General features: G+C 47.8%; 1 protein-coding gene across 3 annotated transcripts in view; it reads left to right on the top strand.

Moving 5' to 3' along the window:
* Positions 1 to 6,273: 6,273 nt before the first annotated feature.
* The window catches only part of c12h20orf96 (chromosome 12 C20orf96 homolog), a 64,298-nt gene continuing 50,995 nt past the window's right edge, over positions 6,274 to 19,576 (top strand). For all 3 annotated transcript variants that reach the window (XM_070896387.1, XM_070896385.1, XM_070896388.1), the window contains exons 1-5: positions 6,274 to 6,349; positions 10,553 to 10,627; positions 12,974 to 13,151; positions 16,346 to 16,473; positions 18,931 to 19,089. In XM_070896387.1, the coding sequence (XP_070752488.1) occupies positions 10,568 to 10,627; positions 12,974 to 13,151; positions 16,346 to 16,473; positions 18,931 to 19,089 (525 nt within the window). In that variant the 5' untranslated portion in view covers positions 6,274 to 6,349; positions 10,553 to 10,567. The remainder of the gene's footprint in view (positions 6,350 to 10,552; positions 10,628 to 12,973; positions 13,152 to 16,345; positions 16,474 to 18,930; positions 19,090 to 19,576) is intronic.

Below are 19,576 nucleotides of genomic sequence, written 5' to 3' on the forward strand. Positions count from 1 at the left end.
GGGGGCGGGGGGGGGATCGGGGCGAAGAGGATGACAATGAGCTTTTCCGAAGAAGCCTACCATCCTGCAAGAAATGTATCCCAGAGACCTGAGCCCATAATCCAGGCTGACACTCCCAGTGCAGTGCTGACGGAGTGCTGCACTGCCGGAGGTGCCGTCTTTCGGATGAGACGTTAAACCGAGGCCCCGTCTGCCCTCTCAGGTGGACGTAAAAGATCCCACAGCGCTATTCCGAAGGAGAGCGGGGGCGTTCTCCCCGGTGTCCTGGCCACTATTTATCTCCCAATCAACATCAGAAAAATAAACAGATAATCTGGTCATTATCACATTGCTGTTTGTGGGAGCTTGCTGTGCACAAATTGGCTGCCGCGTTTCCTACATTACAACAGCGACTACACTCCAAAAGGACTTCATTGGCAGTAAAGCGCTTAAGACATCCAGAGGGTCCTGATAAATGCAAGTATTTTGTGCCCTATTTCAGTGCCCTGACAACACTTTATTCCTGACCCAAGTATTCTCCTGTCTCACCCCACTCTTGCTTAGTGCCCAGGTCTTGCCTCGCCGCCCGCCCCGTCCTTGTTCACGGAACAACCTGCTCTTTCTCCCTGCTGTTCCATTCCTACTATGATCCTGTTAGTCTTCGAGGTCTTTTCTTTCTTGACCCAGCTTTCACTCCCCGTCCAGTCGTGGCTTGGGATCATATAATGATGGTTAGTAGACAATAGGGAGCATTTCGCAAAGACTGACAGGAGCATGGGTCTTGCAATCGGGCCCAAGGAACCTATCTGTGGCTCCTGTTAAACAAGAATTCTTGCTGGCAGCATACATTCACACATTTTATCCTAATATGCAGAAACAGGAATGCTTGAGGGAGCTACCTACTTATGACATCTAACTGTAGAGGCAGCTGCTTTCAATGTAATCCCCCTCTCCACCTCCTACGTCAAATTCTAGAATAAAAAACTTTACTTTTGAAGAATAATTTGACTGAACAACAGCAATCACTGCACCCCAACATTAATGGCCCTGATATACTTCTCAACATTCAGTTCCCAGGGCTTACGGCGAGGAAATGGAATGACATAGCCATTATATTGGGTCATAAGAACATAAGAAATAGGAGCAGGAGTCGGCCATTTGGCCTCTCGAGCCTGCTCCGCCATTCAATAAGATCATAACTGATCTGATCATGGACTCAGCTCCACTTCCCTGCCCGCTCCCCATAACCCTTTACTCCCTTATCGCTCAAAAATTTGTCTATCTCCGCCTTAAATATATTCAATGACCCAGCCTGCACAGCTCTCTGGGGCAGAGAATTCCCCAGATCTACAACCCTCTGAGAGAAGAAATTCCTCCTCATCTCAGTTTTAAATGGGCGGCGCCTTATTCTAAGACTATGGGCCCAAATTTTGGCATCAGGTGAAAACGGCGCATCTCTGAGACTTATGTGACCTGCCTGGGCTCGAAGGTGCGCCGGAATATTTTGCTGCAATTCTCCGGTCCTCCTGGACCGTGGCGTGGCGTGGCGCAGTCTTCCTGGGGCGGAGCAAGCTGCAGGTGGGCGGAGCAAGCTGCAGGTGGGCGGGGCTAAGCCCCTGCGTGTCTGAAGACTGCCGGCTTCGTTGCGCGTGCGCGTTGCAACGTGCGCGCCTGCACAATGGCTCAGCAGGGCGTTTTTCCCCAGTCTGTTTCAGAATGGTGTGGGTACCGGGGAGGGATGGAGGAGCGTGGAAAGGGGGCACTGTGGAGGTGATCGGTGGGGGAGAAACATGGGGCGGGATGGAGGAGCGAGGCAAGGGATGGAGGAGCGTGGGTTGGGGGGCACTCGAAATGATCGAAGGGCCGGAGGAGAGAGCAGGGGTGCCTCCGTCCAGCACCCCCACACACCGCGCCCCCCCCCCGCATTCAGCCCCCCACCCCCCTAACCCACACCACACCACCCCCCCACCACCCCCCACAACCACACCACCCCACCCCCCACACCTCCCCATACCACCCCCCCCTCACATACCAACCCCCCCCCACCCCCACACACCACCCCCCCATACACACACCCCCACACCCCACCCCACCCCACCACACCCCACCCCACCATCCCCCACACCCCCACCCACACACCCCCACACCCCCACCCACCACCCACACCACGCCCCCCCCACACCACCCACACCATCACCACCACCCCATACACACCCTAACCCCGCCCCCCCCCCCCACACACACACACCCCAACCCTCATTGTCAGATACAGAGAGAGAGAGACACTGACAGAAACACCTTCCTTCACATAAAGGTAGGACTTCTATTTTTTATTGATTGGTTGCTTATTACTTTGGTCTTGGTGCTTTAGGTGCAGGGTTTCTTCTATTTTTTATTAATTAATTGCTTATTACTTTTTTTGCTTCGTAAAAGTACTGCTTTGTTTTGTGCTTACTGCTTTAAATGTATTTTGCTTCTTTAATGTTGTTGTGAAGATATTTATGGAAAATCCTCTAACTTCCCTCCCCCCCCCCTGTTGTGATGTTGATGTGTCTTTTGTGTTTAATGCTCCCCCAAGTCCCCCACCCCGGCTGTGCCTGCACTAAACTTAACTCTAGGTAATGTTTTTCAGAACTTACAAAAGTCAATACTTACTCCATCCTAAGTTAGTTTGTAGTAAGTTTTCACTGCCGAAACTTGCAAAACAGGCCGGAGTGGCTGGACACACCCACTTTTGAAATAAAAATACCTTACCTAAAGCCAACCTAAACTAACTCACTAGAACTGGAGCAAACTAATATCCGAGAATTGCAATTTCTGACATACTGCAAACTAAACTAGTTGCTCAAAAAAACTAAGAGCAACTCCACCCGAAACTTGGGCCCTTTGTCCCCTCGTTTTAGTTTCCCCTATTGGTTGACATTTTAACAAAGCTACTGCATGCGAGGGACACAATTTACAGCAAAATATCTTCCAACAAATACCCTCAATGTGCTTTATATTATTATTGTTTTAAACTGATAATATTCCTTGTTCCTGATAGGGAATACATAATGATAAGTACGTTATACAATACAAAACAACTGTTCATTTGTACAAAAGCAAAATATTGCGGATGCTGGAAATCGGAATTAAAAACAGAAAATGCTGGAAATACTCAGCAGGTCAGGCAGCATCTGTGGAGATTGAGAGAAACAGATTTAACGTTTCAGGTCGATGACTTTCCATCAGAACGGGCAAAGGTTGGCGATTTAACAGGCTAGAACAACGGGTTAATTTATAAATGTCTTGCTTGAATCGGCATATACAGTTTAGCTGTACTCTGCTAACTTTGTAAGGAATTGGCTAGGACAGTGGGATAACTCCCCTGCTGCTCTTTGAAATAGTGGCATGGGATCTTTTACGTCCAACTGCTCTAACGTCTCATCCAAAAGATGGCACCTCCAACAGTGCAGCATAGCGCTGGAGTGTCAGACATTTATGTGCTCAGGTCTCTGGAGTGGGACTTTGAACCCACAATCTTGTGACTCAGAGGCAAGGGTGCATACATAGAATTATATAGGATATACGGCACAGAAACAGGTCATTCGGCCCAACCAGTCCATGCCGGCGTTTATGCTCCACTTGAGTCTCCTCCCGTCTTTCCTCATCTAAATCTATCAGCATAACCCTTTATTCCCTTCTCCCTCATATGCTTGTCTAGCCTCCCCTTAAATACATCGATACTATTCACTTCAACCACTCCCTGTGGTAGCGAGTTCCATATTCTCACCACTCTCTGGGTAAAGAAGTTTATTCTGAATTCCCTATTGGATTTCTTGGTGACTATCTTATATTGATGGCCTCTAGTTATGCTCTTCCCCACAAGTGGAAACATTCTCTCTGTATCCACTCTATCAAAACCTTTCATCATTTTAAAGACCACGATCAGGTCACCCCCGAACCTTCTTTTTTTTTAAAAAGAGAAAAGAGACCCAGCCTGTTCACCCTTTCCTGATATGTATACCCTCGCATTTCTGGTATCATCCTTGTAAATCTTCTCTGCACCCTCTCCAGTACCTCTGTATCCTTTTTATAATATGGTGACCAGAACTATGCACAGTAGTCTAAGGACTCAATATTGGCCAGGAGTATTTTTTGGAGCAACTTGATTTTTCTGGAGTATCTTAAAAATCCCCATTTTGCACATTTAATTTGCACCAGTGTAAGTGAATTAGTTAGGATTTTTTTTAGTTTCGTTTTTTTTTCCCAAAAGGGGGCGTTACCAGCCACCTACGCCCGTTTTGGCCATTTAGGCCACTTTGGACAGCTAATAGTTACTCCAAACTAACTTAGGCCAGCGAATGTGGCCACTTGCAGAGAATTAAGAAATCAGCGCAGGTAGGTACATTGGAGACCATTCGTAGAGCTAGGGGCAGGAAGGGAAGCAGAGAGGACCTTGCAAAGCACTAAACAAAGCACAAGAAGTAGTAAGCATTCAAGAAGACATAAAAACATTCAAGAAGAAATAAGAAGTAAAACTAAGTCCTACCTTCATATCAAAACTCTAAACAAGGCACAAAAATAAGCATTCAATAACAAATAAAAAATAGAAGGAAGCGAAGATGACCTGCAACTAAAGCACCAAGACTTACAAAGCACAAAAGGTAATACACATTCAATAACAAATAAAAAATAGAAGTAAGCCCTACCTTCATCTCAAAACACAAGACTCCGTTTATCTACACTTGCCGGTTCCTGGTATTGTATTATTGATGTACAAAATTCTAAATAAATGACAACGCCCTCTGCACAGCACGCACTTACAATTCTTCACATTTACAATGCGTTCCACAGCGAGCCAGGCCAGTGCGGGAGACCACTCGGCCAGGGATAGGGGCGCGAGCATCGGGTCTCTCCCACACAAGCTGCAGAACGCGCTGGGGGGGGCGAGGAGCTACTGCGCGTGCGCGCGCACTCTAACGCACATGTGCAGACGTCCCGGCACTGTTTTCAGCGCCGGGACAGTAGCTCCGCCCCCAATCCATGGGCCACGCTGCGCCAAGCCCCGGGAGAGGCAACACAGCGGCCAGAATCGGAGGACATTTTTTCGGCGCCCTTTTCATCGTACAAAAGCGGCGCAACTCCAGTGAGTGCGCCAAAAATCTGCAGGGGCCAATTTTGAGCCCCGAGTGTGGTCTAACCAAGGTTTAATACAGGTTTACCATAACTTCCCTCCTTTTTCAATTCCATCAGCGCTACCAACTGAGCCACGGCTGACACCCCTAGAAAACACTAAATCGGGGCCAGGCAGCAAGAGGCATGGGACTACCTGAGCCACAGTTGACACGATGCGCAGTTACACTTTTCTACACTTGTCAACTATTACTCAATAGGCGTGAGAATCAATCAATCTTCGTGTCTATCGCAAAATACTGCGGATGTTGGAAATCTGAAATTAAAACAGAAAATGCTGGAAATACTCAGCAGGTCAGGCAGCATCTGTGCTGCGAGAAAAGGCCTGTCATTTATCAGACCTCAGAATCAGTGACATGACTCATCATCATTAAAGGCAGTCCCTCGAAATCGAAAAAGACTTGCTTCCACTCTCAAAGTGAGTTCTCAGGTGACTGTACAGTTCAATAGGGGAATTACAGTCTCTGTCACAGGTGGGACAGACAGTGGTTGAAGGAAAGGGTGGGTGGGGGAGCCTGGTTTGCCGCACGCTCCTTCCGCTGTCTGCGATTGATTTCTGCATGCTCTCGGCGATGAGTCGCGAGGTGCTCAGCGCCCTCCCGGATGCACTTCCTACACTTATGGCAGTCTTGGGCCAGGGACTCCTAGGTGTCCCTTTATCAGGGAGGCTTTGAGGGTGTCCTTGAAACGTTTCCTCTGCCCACCTGGGGCTCGCTTGCCATGTAGGAGTTCCGAGTAGAGCGCTTGCTTTGGGAGTCTCGTGTCAGGCAATGCGAACGACGTGGCCCGCCCAACGGAGCTGGTCAAGCGTGGTCAGTGCTTCGATGCTGGGGATGTTGGCCTGAGCAAGTACACTGATGTGTTAATCAGTAACATGACTGCAGCCTCACTGAATCCAGGTGGGGTTTGCTGCTGGAAAGTGGGGGAAGGCGCATGCGCATGCGCATCCAGCTGGGTCCCCGGAGTGTTGGCGCGCAGGCGCATCCAATTGGTACCGGGGGGGGCCGGTGGGGGACGCTGATGCGCGTGCGCGAAACGGGCCGGCAAACAAATGCGCAGGCGTAACAGTAGCGGTACCGGCACTTCCACGCCGCCGCCGGCAACAGAGCATGCGCAGTGGCTAAGGCGCGGAGGGCAGTTGTGAGTTATCGGGCGGCGGCCGGCGGCGCTGGTGTGAGGCCGGGCCCCGGAGGCGGTGAGTGATTGCGGTCCGACACCCGTGCAGACCATGCCGGCTCTGGCTCTGTGCGGTTAGAGGCGGGAAAACTTTCCCGGTGAACTTTTTTGGCTTGAGAGATTTAAATCACTGCTGCTCCCAGGCTCAGGCCTGACTGGGGTTGTCATAGCAACGGGCAACACTAAAGTCTCCAACAAGGCTCCTGGAGAAATGTCCCACATCACACAGTGACTGCACTTCCACAGGACTCCATCGGCTGTTCGGCGCTTTGGGACGTCAAAGGCGCTATACAAATGCAAGTTTTTTTCCCCAGCTTGCATTTATATAGCGCCTTTCACGTCCACGGAACGCCCCCCCCCCCCCCCCCCCAAAGAGCATTACAGCCAATTAAGTACTTTTGGAGTGTAGTCACTGTTGTAATGTGGGAAACGCGGCAGCCAGTTTGCGCACAGCAAGCTCCCGCACACAGCGCTGTGATAATGACCCAGATCATAGCGGCTGAAACTGCGATGGCAGGCTTCCCGCGCGGGCAATTGCCTCCGACTTGAAACACTTCTACGAATTTACCTGGTGGCCCGGCAGGAGCCTGGGATTCCGGTGGGGAGGCCTCCTCTTCCCGCTCTGCGACGCGCGCTCCCGTCCTCCAGGTTCCCACGCAAACGGTGCAGTCGCTTGTGAGTGCTCAGCCAATCAAGTACAGTGTTCCCCAGCTTTCCCATTAATAGCAATGGGCACTCTGTATCTACGAATTCTCACTGCTATTAATAAGAAAAACATCAAAGACACTAAACACATGTAATTTAAAAAATAAAGAAACACACTTCACATAATTAAAATTAATTGAAATTAAAGTTAAATATCTTAGAGAAAAAATGTTTTCCCGAGTTTTTAAAAGGTTTTGTTAATTATGGTCAGGAATAAATGTAACGTACTGGGCACAGTTTTTAAAAATAATGTGTTTTTTAAAATTTAATTATATTTTTGTATGTTTTTAAACTCTTACGCCTGTAAAAGTAGGCTATGCGCCTGCTTTTGTCAGACGCAAGAATTTTGAGGACATTTGCTGGGCAAGATATGGGTCAATCCCGCAACCTTGCCCGTGCAAATGTCCTCGCTCCCGACATGCGGAGGATCTGTCGAGCTCCAGCTCGACAGATTGGAAAAGCCGGTCTTCAGCGCATGCGCATTGTGTGCTGAAAACCGGCTTTTGCGATGCCTTCCTTGGTCCACATGCACTCCGTATGGACCCAAGGAGGCTGGAATTTCCAGGTCAATCTGTTTTTTTTTTTCGTGATGTTGATGGAGAGATAAATATTGGCCCCAGGACACTGGGGATAACTCCCCTGCTCTTCTTCAGAATAGTGTCATGGGATCTTTTTACGTCCACCTGCGAGAGCAGACGGAGCCTCGGTTTAAGTGTCATCCGAAAGACGGATAATATCAAGTATCTATTATAAGTCAACTGACTCCTACAGCTACCTCGATTATACTTCTTCCCATCCTACTTTTTGTAAGGACTAAATGTAATATAAGGCCCGTCTTCACCCGCACCCCCCCCCCCCTCACCTCAGGTCATCTTCTGCTGAAACCCTCATCCATGCCTTTGTTACCTGTAGACTCAACTATTCCAATGACCTCCCATCTTCCAGCCTTCATTAACTGGCTGTATCCTGACTCGCACCAAATCCTGTTCACTCATCAACCCCTGTGCTTGCTGACTTATGTTGGCTCCTGGTCTGGCAATGCTTCAGTTTAAAAATTCTCATCCATGTTTTCAATTCCCTCCATGGCCTTGCCCCTCACTATCTCTATAACCTTCTACAGCCCTCCAGGATCTCTGCGCTCCTCCAATTCTAGCCTCTTGTGTAGCCCTGATTTTCATCGCTGCACCGTTGGCAGCCGTGCCTTCAGCTTCAAGGCCCTAAGCTCTGGAATCTCCTCCCTGAGCCTCTTCGCCTCTCTAGCCCTCTCTCATTTTAGATGCTGCATAAAACCTTTTGACCAAGTTTTTGGTCCTCTGTCCCAATATCTCCTTATCTCCTCGGTGTCAGATTTCGCTTGATAACACATGTGTGAAGCACCTTGCTGTGTTTTACTACATTAAAGGCACTACATAAATGCAAGTTGTTGTTGTAGCTGTGTTTGCAAAGTGCACTTTGTTGCGACCAGTGCCAGCATGAATACTTTCCAATGTGACTGTTCTCTCCCTTTATGTTTATAGAAAAGAGAAAGAAAGGCTTGTATTTCTATAGTGCCTTCCATGAGCACCGGACATGCCAAAGCTTACAGCCAATTAAGTACTTTTTTGAAGTGCAGTCACTTGTAATGTAGCAGCCAATTTGCACACAGCAAGCTCCCACAAACAGCAATATGATAATGACCAGATAATCTGTTTTTAGTGATGTTGGTTGAGGGATAAATATTGGCCCAGGACACCGGGGGTAACTCCCCTGCTCTTCTTTGAAATAAGCCATGGGATCTTTTACGTCCAACCGAGAGAGCAGACAGGGCCTCGGATTAACGGCTCATCAAAAAGTCAGCATCTCTGACAGTGCAGCACTCCCTCAGCACTGCACTGGGAGTGTCAGCCTAGATTTTTGTGCTCGAGTCTCTGGAGTGGGACCTTCTGACTGAGGCGAGGGTGCGGCTGACATTACTAATAGTTCTTTGGATCACACAACTTTGCCAGAAGCACCATTTTACTTTTGGAGCAAAAGGGGATAAGCTGGTTCCAGATTTCATCAGGCTAATGATATTAGATCCATTTGTAAGAGAAGGGGAAGAGGATACAAGATATGCCTTTGCTTTGATTCAAAAAAAATTCTCCTCCTCTCCCCCCCCCCCCCCCCCCCCCCGGGTCCTATGGCCGATTATCTTAAATCTCTGCCCTCTGGTTATCAACTATATAGTAATAAGTCTGATCCGAAGGACACGGCAACATCCCTTGAGTACTTAATTGAAGTGTCCGCCTAGATTCTAATCGAAGATCTTTGGTAAGAGGCTCCAAACCACAGCCTTCTGAGCCAATGGGTGAGAGTGTTACTGATTGAGCCAAGCTGACACTTTACCTTCATTATCGTCCGTGACTTTGAAGAGCAGCTACAATCCCCACTTCTCTTTCACATTCACAACCCCCCACCCCCCCCCCCCCCCCCACCTCGACAAGAAGAAAAATTGCCATGGAATTGCTCCTTTGTTGCGAGAAATAAAATAATCATAATTTTGGGTTGGGGGAATTGGAAAGCCGTTGGGAGGTGCACGCTTGTGCCCACGCAGCAAGTTGCCAATCTCGGCCGTGCTGCCGAGAGGTGGGAAGACGACGAATCGAAGCCTGACAGTTCCCCACAGGTAAAGGAGAGATAACTTAGGAGTGTCGTCCCGAGGGCACCTCGCTGCACTGCTCGTGGCCAATAAATGAATTAAAAGTTGCAGGAGGCCCGGAACCAAGTCCCCAGCCGAAAGTCTGTTATGGGAAGGTGCATCGTACGTGGAAACTACAGGTGAGAAAATAAGGAGAAGCTGGATAAGTACATGAGGGAGAAAGGAATAGAAGGATATGCTCATAGAGTGCCACGAAGTAGCGGGGGGGGGGGGGGAAAGGAAAGGAGGCTGGTGTGGAGCATAAACACCGGCACAGACCTGTTGGGCCTGATGTCCTGTTTGTGCGCTGTCAAATTCTATGTAAAAAAAAAAAACAATGACTAGACTATCTGGTCTAGCAAAGAACTGCCCTATTGCAGAACAAAGCAAATCTGAAAGATCTACAGTGACTTTTCATCTATGTTGTCCCGGGGAACACTTAATTCACGGCCACAGATATAAGGAAATGAAGCAGAGTCATTACAACAGGTCTCCGGTACTGCCTCAGGGAATCCCTGGGGCTTATAATAGTTATGTCACTGAACCTGTAGACCATCATCATAGGCAGTCCCTCGAAATCGAGGAACTGCTTCCACTCTAAAAGTGAGTTCTCAGGTGACTGAACAGTCCAATACAGGAATTACAGTATCTGTCAAAGGTGGGACAGACAGTGGTTGAAGGAAAGGGTGGGTGGGGAGTCTGGTTTGCCGTACGCTCATTCCGCTGCCTGTTTTCTGCATGTTCTCGGCAACGACCTGTAGACACAAAGCTGGAGACAATGAAGGGCTAACTGTCCCTTCCTCGAGTCCTTGCCTGCGATATGGTGTATTATAGTTTGATCATTTGCCGTGTTATCCACAGGTCCTTTGGAACAAGATGGCAACAGTGGCCGACGCCAACATCATGAAGTCCTTAGAAAAGGAATTTGATATGATAGTAAGTGTCGGGAGCAAGAATATGTGATTTGTTGACATAGTTTAAATCAAATCTAATATTAAAACAGAAGTTCACAACACCAAGGCTTTGAAGACTGGGCTTAGCAGTGCCAACTGGCAGTAGTTTAGAGAAATGGATTGCTGCTTTCAGATAAGTATCCCAGAAGCTGATAGCTACTTTCACTGTTCACTTGATGGCTGAAGACATAGCAGACGACAGCTGATAGCATCTCAGGCCTCCCATTGACCAGCAGCAGCGCGAGTCATAACGTTTCTCAACCGTTTGAGAACCTAAGCAGCACTTGTCATTCGATACACCTCCAAATTGTTGAAACTGGTATCCAAACTAGAAACTCAGAGATCTGGAAAGTAGAGTTCCACAACCAGATCTGAAGTTAGGAATTGGCTCTTTGCCACACTGAATGGACTTCATTTGTAAAGCTATATCCATTTGAGATCTGAGCTAATAGTATATTAGCCCTTCTGTCATCAGCAAAGCAGTTCCCCCTCTCAGATCAATTGTCCTCTTTGCTGCCCTGGCATTTGTGCGGGTTAGATTGTACATAAAAGAGTTGACACTGATGTACAATACAAAATGTGAGACTGGGTCTATGTAAGCTGCTTTTTGTTATGCTGTGTAATTTTAAATGATATGCTCAATATTTCTTCATGGAGTATTAGATTTATTCCACACATGAGCAAGCTCACTATAATCCATCATCATCATAGGCAGTCCCTCGAAATCAAGAAGGACTTGCTTCCACTCTAAAAGTGAGTTCTCAGGTGACTGTACAGTCCAATACGGAAATTACAGTATGTCACAGGTGGGACAGACAGTCATTAAAGGAAAGGGTGGGTGGGGAATCCACCATCAAGATTCACGGCGCGGCACTGGACAATATGGACTATAATCCACATGTAGAGGAAAACCCATATTTCACTTTTACAGCCACCTGAACAGGCAAACGCAGCCTGAAATTATCATCCCATCTAGAAAGAAAGAAACTTACATTTATATAGCGCCTATCATGACCTCCGGACATCCCAAAGCGCTGTTCGGCCAATGAAGTGTTGTCATCATCATCATCATAGGCAGTCCCTCGGAATCGAGGAGGACTTGCTTCCACTCCCAAAGTGAGTTCTTTGATGACTGAACAGTCCGATACGGGAGCCACAGACCCTGTTACAGGTGGGACAGACATTCGTCGCGGAAAGGGGTCGGTGGGGCTGGTTTGCCGCGCGCTCCTTCCGCTGCCTGCACTGGCCTTTTCATGCTCCTTGCATCAAGTCTCAAAAGAGCTCAACACCCGCCTGGATGGACTTTCTCCACCTCGGACGGTCTGCGGCCAGGGTTTTCCAGGTGTCAGTGGTGATGTCGCACTTTACCAGGGAGGCTTTGAGTGTGTCCTTATAACGTTTCCGTTGGCTCGTTTACCATGAAGGAGCTCCACATAAAGCATTTGCTTAGGGAGTCTCGTATCTGGCATGCGTACTATGTGGCCTGCCCAGCGAAGCTGATCGAGTGTGGTCAGTGCTTCAATACTGGAGATGTTAGCCTGATTGAGGACACTGATGTTGGTGCGCCTGTCCTCCCAGGAGATTTGCAGGATCTTGCGGAGACGTCATTGGTGATATGTCTCCAGCGACTTGAGGTGCCTTCTGTACATCGTCCATGCCTCAGACCCATACAGGAGGACGGGTATTACTACAGCCCTGTAGACCATGAGTTTGGTGGTAGATTTGAGGGCCTGGTCTGCAAACACTCTTTTCCACAGGCGGCCGAAGGCTGCGCTGGTGCACTGGAGGCGATGCTGAATCTCCGCCTCAATGTCTTAATTTCTTTTTGTAGATCAAAAAAAGAATAGAAGCATTCTGGTAATGTGACATTCTTGTTAGAAGCCTCAGGGTGGAAGACTTGACGTATGGTTGATAAGAGATAATGGTTGATGCTCCCGAGATAAGGGAAATGGTCCACGTTGTCCAGGGTCGTGCCGTGAATCTTGATGATTGGAGGGCAGGGCTGTGCGGCGATGACAGGCTGGTGAAGGACCTTTGTCTTACGGATGTTAAGCGTAAGGCCCATGCTTTCATATGCCTCAGTGAATACATTGACTATATCCTGGAGTTCACTGAAGTGTTGTCACTGTTGTAATGAAGGACATCCCGCCAAAAATGCAGCACCCTTTTAACGTTGCACTCAAGTGACTGCGTAGTTTATGCTCCCAAGTTCTGGGGTGACATTTGAACCTTTTGACTCGGATCGGAGTGAGCCAAGCTGACACCGGATCACTTTTAAATTCATCTGTTACATCATGTCTGCAAATGCTTTGCTTCCTGCTGTCTTTAGGATTATAGTCAGTGGGAGCGGACGGACAGAGCTGGAAGGGGCCGCAGTGCACAGACCTCTTCACTTCCACCTATCAAATGGTCGCCAGAAGCTTTAGGAAATCACTGGACGATTGTGAAGAAAGACAAGGAAAAAGCAGCAGTGCATCGTGCTACCCAGGAGGGATACAAGTCCGAAGGTATTTTGAATTCTTAGACAGCCAGGAGGTTTAGAGAAATTCTAGCCTCCCTATGCTGATCATTTTGTGTTAACTCTCATACTTTGATGCTAAAATAAACACACATATTACAGTGATCAAACAATTTGGATATCCGGACTCGTTCTATTAAGGCAATACTGATGCACAGTTACAAAAATAAAGGCATAAAATAGTTAAAAACAAAAATAACGTGAAACATTTTCCTTTCCTCCTATTCCCTTTTCTCCAATTTATTTTGTGCCCTTTCTATCTGCTATTTTTCTTCTTTTAACTGTATTTCCGATATTTTCTGTGCCACCTTACTCCTGTTTGCTTTAACAAATGAAGTTTAACACACTATACTTACTGTTTATCCCCTGGCGTCTAAATTCCACCATTTATTTTGAAGGTGGGAGCATCATTGAACATAAATTAGACTTTGAAAGAAAACCAAGTTGTCGAAGACAAGTTTTTCAGATGATTAAGGCTTTAGGCTGGATGTTTTTGGGGCGGTAATGGCGGCAGGGTTGTGCCTCCGACAGTAACATTGGGCAGCTGGGCCCTGAGTCGGGGCACAGCGCTAAAGGAGGCGTTGTACACCTCTCTCAGGGCGTTAGGATGGGAAACTCCCTGATAAAGAGCCTGGCTGGGAGTGCTCTGAGAGATGCCTGCGGTGGGGGGAAAAAAAAACTTTAAAAAAAAAAGCCATAACAACAGTCAACAAAAAAAATTAAAAGAAGAAACAGTCACACTTACCGTAGGAGTCCATTACTTACCCCTCTGCAGTCGGGATCATTGGACTGCCTGATTTGCCAGGCGTTCACTGCGAGGCGCGCTGTGGTCGGTACGGGAGCCAAAACTCGCGCCGATGTCGCAACCAGGGGGTGTTGCACACCGGGCGCAGCTCTTCCGGGCGGTGCTACTCCACGCCGCCGCAAAACCGGACCCAAGGATCACCGCGGGGCGCTGGAGGCTGACTGCCCGCCCAGAACACCTCACCGTCACCATTGCCGCCACTCCGGAGCGAAAAACAGAGCAGACTCGACCTGAAAATCCGCCCCCAAGAATCCACAAGATAAGTTATCGGACCATCCTCATCAGCCCATCTTAGCTCATCTGTCCAGAAAAGTCCTACAGCTAGCCTTCTCTCCCCCCGCCCCTCCCCAATTCCATCCTGTTTCAGCATCTAATTGTTTCTTAAATGATTTTTGAGGTGTCAGCTGTGGCTCAGTGGATAGCATCCTCGCCTCCAAGTCAGAAGGTTGTGGGTTCGAGTCCCACTCCAGGAACTCGAGTCCATAAATCCAGGCTGACACTCCCAGTGCAGTGCTGAGGGAGTGCTGCACTGTCGGAGGTGCCGTCTTTCGCATGAGACGTTAAACCGAGGGCCCCGTCTGCCTTCTCGGGTGGATGTAAAAGATCCCATGGCATTATTTCGAAGAAGAGCAGGGAAGTTATCCCCGATGTCCTGGGACCAATATTTATCCCTCAATAAACATCACTAAAACAGATTATCTAGTTAATATCACATTACTGTCTGTGGGAGCTTGCTGTGCACAAATTGGCTGCTGCATTTCCTACGTTACAACAGTGACTACACTCCAATTAAATTGCAACATTGAGACAAGCAGACGCAAACAGTAAAAGGTAAATTTACAACTGATACAACTTCATACAAAGAGTGATCAACTCATGACTACACTCCAATAGTACTTAATTGGCTATAAAGTGCTTTGAGACATTCGGCGTTCCTGAAAGGCACTATATAATTGCAAGTCTTTCTTTGATTCTATTGTTTTTGCCTCCTCTATTCTATCTGGAAGGGGATTCCATGAGTTGATCACTCTTTGTCTGAAGTTGTATCGGTTGTAAATTTACCTTTTACTGTTTGCGTCTGCTTGTCTCAATGTTGCAATTTAATTTAAAGAAACGTTTACAATTTACCTTTACCATTCCCTTAACTATTATATCTCCTTTCACCTTATTTCCAATCTGAGAAGCCCAAGTTTCTCCAATCTTGCCTCATAACGCTGACAGTTGGGATCAGCCCTTTGGCTCATCTCTGCCCTGCCTCAGTGCCTGAATGTCTCTCTTTGTTTTTCATTATAATTAGTTCGTGAAAACTAAATAACCTACCAGTTTTTCTTTCTCCCCATTCACACTACAGGTATAACGTCTCAAATCCGGCTGTCTGAAGATCGGAATTGTCCGAAAACCGGACATTTTTGAGAAAAATCCCATTTGATATTCAGTAAAATAAAATCTGGAATTATTGTCCAAAAACCGGCGGGCCAGACTAGTTATCAGCTTCACCGCTATGTTTTAAATGGCGTGCAATCGGTCTGAGCCTTGCCGAATGACCCCCGACCCGACCTGACCTGACCCACACCACCATTAGTACTTTGTCTGTCTTGGTAGCATACGTATACTCTTGATTTTCTTGTCTGGAAAAATCCAAAAATCATCACGTTTTCGGTCCCGAGGTTACCGGATTTGAGACGTGCCTGTATCCCAATTATCCCGGAGGGCAACTCATTCTACTCCACATATGCAACCAATGTTTTTTCGCTCCAAACGTCAGAAATGAATGCTGTTGAAATATATATTGCCTGGAATGGCAATAGTAAGAAAGACCTCCATTTACGTACTGCCTTATCGGGTCTCCCAGAACAACCTCCAGACACTTTACATACAATTTTGGTTATCGTATCTTCACACACTTCCCTTGGAGAAGAGTGTAAAGTAGTGGATGGATTTGCAGGCTGATTTTCAAATCCCTCCATGTCCTCGCCTCTCCCTATCTCTAACCTCCTCCAGCCATGCAATCCTCCGAGATCGCTGCACTCCTCCAATTCCAACCTCTTGCACATTCCCGATTTTAATCACTCCACCATTGGCGGCCGTGCCTTCAGCTGTTCAGGCCCTATGCTCCGGAATTCCCTCCCTAAACCTCTCCACCTCTCTCTCCTCCTTTAAGACGCTTCTTAAAACCTACCTCTTTGGCCAAGCTTTTGGTCATCTGTTCTAATATTTCCTTATGCGGCTCGGTGCCAAATTTGGTTTGATAATCACTCCTGTGAAGCGCCTTGGGACGTTTAAGGCGCTATATAAATATAAACTGTTGTTGTTCAATTAAAATAGCGGATTTACGCCAGTGTCCGATGGCATAACCTCAAGACCTTGGTCTGTTTTAGGTATATTCCGGCCGTGTACGGATCAGTCCTGTTCAACCAAATGCAACCATCCCTGGCATAAAAGAATCGTCCTAAGAGAAGATGATCCCTGCTTCATCGAAATGAATGAAAAAATCATGATACTTAAGGTAATTATTAATTATGACATTACCGTTGAATTGTATGGTGCGGTAGAAATGTACACTTCAAGTGTATGATGGAGATGAAAGAAAGTCTTGGGGGATGCTTTTTGTTTAACGTGCTTCCTTAATCTGCGTGTGCGCATGTCTGTCTGTCACTGGAGTGACCAAACGGTGGAAAATGTGCTATTTGAAGTAGTGCCACTGTAGGCTTTCCTTCTCGCTGCATTCATTCTTTGTTTGGATGCCCAGTCACCCAGGTGGCTATTACTGAACCGTGGGCATTGACGGTGAGCGTTGGCAGGAGATTCCACGTTGCCGTTAAGCTGCGCGGCCACGCAGCAGTATGGATTTCCCGCGCGGGCCACTTGCCGGCTTCACAATTGGGAAAATTGCGCACGCGCGCGGAAATTTTAAACGGGCCGCGCACCCCAAAAAAATTTAGAGGGAACCTTTTATGAGGGACATCGCACGGAGCCCGTTACTGTTCTCGCACCACATTCACACTACATTCACTTGCACTACCATCCAGGCTCACCGACTCGTGTGAAGGGCTGCAGCTCTGACCAATTTTACCTTTCCCTACCCCAGCGCAACAAAGCCAATCCCCATCAAATAATTAAGATCAAACCAAAGACTTTCCTATGTTGTGTGGCTTAACTACTCCATGGATAAACCCGCTGAACTAGAGAAGGAACCTTTCTTCCCCTTGTAAATTTAATCAAAACAAACAGTATTCCAAACCATTTTCAATATGGTGTACGCATGGTGTACATTCCTATTCATAAGAACATAAGAAATAGGAGCAGGAGTAGGCCATCTGGCCCCTCGAGCCTGCTCTGCCATTTAATAAGATCATGACTGATCTGATTTGATGGACTCGGCTCCACTTCCCTGCCCGCTCCCCATAACCCTTTATTCCCTTATCGCTGCCTTAAATATATTCAATGACCCAGCCTCCACAGCTCTCTGGGGCAGAGAATTCCATCGATTTACAACCCTCTGAGAGAAGAAATTCCTCCTCATCATTAACTTTCCATCAGTACTCCTGCCCATTTACTCCTTGTCCACAATCCCCCTCAGAATCTTGTATGTTTCAATGAAAAATGCACAGCCCTTGGCTTAGGAAAATTCCCTGTCAAGGCCAAACAATGCCACACCATAAGGGAGGGGAATTCGGAGGGAGAGTCAACTCTGGGATGCTTTTGTGCACTGCCAAGCATCTTGTTATGGAATAGCACTGGCCAAGGCCTGCAAGCACTTTGGCTGTCCGTGGTCTCGGCTACCAGTGCAGCTTAGCTTGGGTCAATCACAAGGGTTAGACGCAACAACAACAAAAAACACCAGGGGCTGGATTTTCGGTTGGCTAACGCCTCAGTAGGTGGCCAGAGGGGGCGTTAACGCGAGCATTAGAGCTTAAGACTAGCCGCGCAGCTTTTAACACCCCGACAGAAAATTCTTTACAGGCTCACCGGGTATGCAAACCATCCGTGCCTGGTTGCTGACGCTCACTCCGATCCTGACGTATTCCTGGTACAATGCGCACACTTGCGCCCTGATCGTTAGATTCGGTGCGTGCACCTTATTGAGCGTCCGCCAATAACAACGTCTGGAAAAACAGTGGGTCCAGGCTTGCAGAGTCGTTCACTGGTGGCTACTTAAAGGGATGAGGAAGCGCTTCACTCGGAGGTTACAGTCAGTGCAATGTTTACACACAGCACGGTGCGTGAGCCTCCGAGTTTGCAGCGGCAGACAGACACACAACAGTGCAGGTTGGAAACAAGTGATTTTGAAAACTTTAATGGGTGCCTTACTATGCCGTGCCTTTAAGAGTCGGCTTTTCCCAGGATCTGATTCGGAGATCCGCACATGCGCAATGGGTCTGCAAAGTGTATCGACCAAACTTTCGTTATCGTTCAAGCTTAAGACTGGGCGCACAGCTTTTAGCGCCCCAACAGAAAATTCTCTAAAGGCTCACCGGGTACACAAACCATTCGTGCCTGGCTGCTGCCGATCACTGCATTCGTGACGTATTCCTGGGGCGATGCGCACACTTGCGCCCTGGCCCCTTCCCCACCCAGTTCTGGTGTGCAACGGCTGATTTATCGCCCCTGTCAGCTCTTCCACCGATTCTGACGAATTTCTGGGCGGGAGGTGCAAGCTTTTTCAAGGCACTAAAAGTACCGCTCCGCCTGGATTAACGCCGCAACAGAGGTGCGAGCAAACTTCTCTCCCCAGGTGTTATCTTATAAAAGAAACGCTCACAGTTTTGCTAATACTTTTTATAGGTATAGCTGCCTTGGGGTTCACACGGTGAAAGTCTTGGGTTAAGGGCATAAGGGGAGGATCTAGAGGTATACAAGTGCATTGAGTCCCACCGTAGTTTGTTCCTTTTATAATTCTAACTCTATGCCTGAGCACCTTGTGGTTTGAAAGCCTCTGATGTTTAACAATGCTGTTTCTTAGTATTTAATAACGGCCAAGAAGAAGCAGATGGATGAATGCAAGGAATATAGCAAGACCCTCCTGGATATGAACATGAAGCTGTCAAAGGAAATGAAAGAGATGGATGAAGCCACCATGTTGGAGTCCAGAAACCTGTTGGTTCAGTATGGCAAGTTTAGGGTACGCGATTGACCATGTGACAAGTGATGTCTGTCGACTCAGTGCTTTTCGCAGCCATAAGCCAATACGCCTAGAACGTCTCGAGTGCAATTCAAAATGGATGATCACGCCCTTCCCCCCCCCCCCCCCCACATTGAACTCGCAGAGAATCATAGAAATTTACGGCACAGAGAGAGGCCATTGTAGTGTCCCTGCACCTTACTGCAAATTCACACGAGGCATGTATAGCAGACATGGTCACTCTGTGACCTTAACCTTTATTCCCAGGACCAAGGAGTGCTGACCCTGGGTGGGACCTCCCCTTTTATACCTGGAAACCCAGGTGAGGAGTGTCTCCCGCAAGTTCACCCCCTGTGGTCAGGGTGTGCATTTCTAGGGTATAAGTACAGCGTACAGGAGTTGCATGAAGGTTACCATTGCAAGATGGTTACATACATGACAGCCATTCCGCCCATCGAGGCCGAAATTCAGTGTCCGGATAAGGCTC

This window comes from Pristiophorus japonicus, chromosome 12 (assembly GCF_044704955.1).
Source record: "Pristiophorus japonicus isolate sPriJap1 chromosome 12, sPriJap1.hap1, whole genome shotgun sequence".
NCBI lineage: Eukaryota > Metazoa > Chordata > Chondrichthyes > Pristiophoridae > Pristiophorus > Pristiophorus japonicus.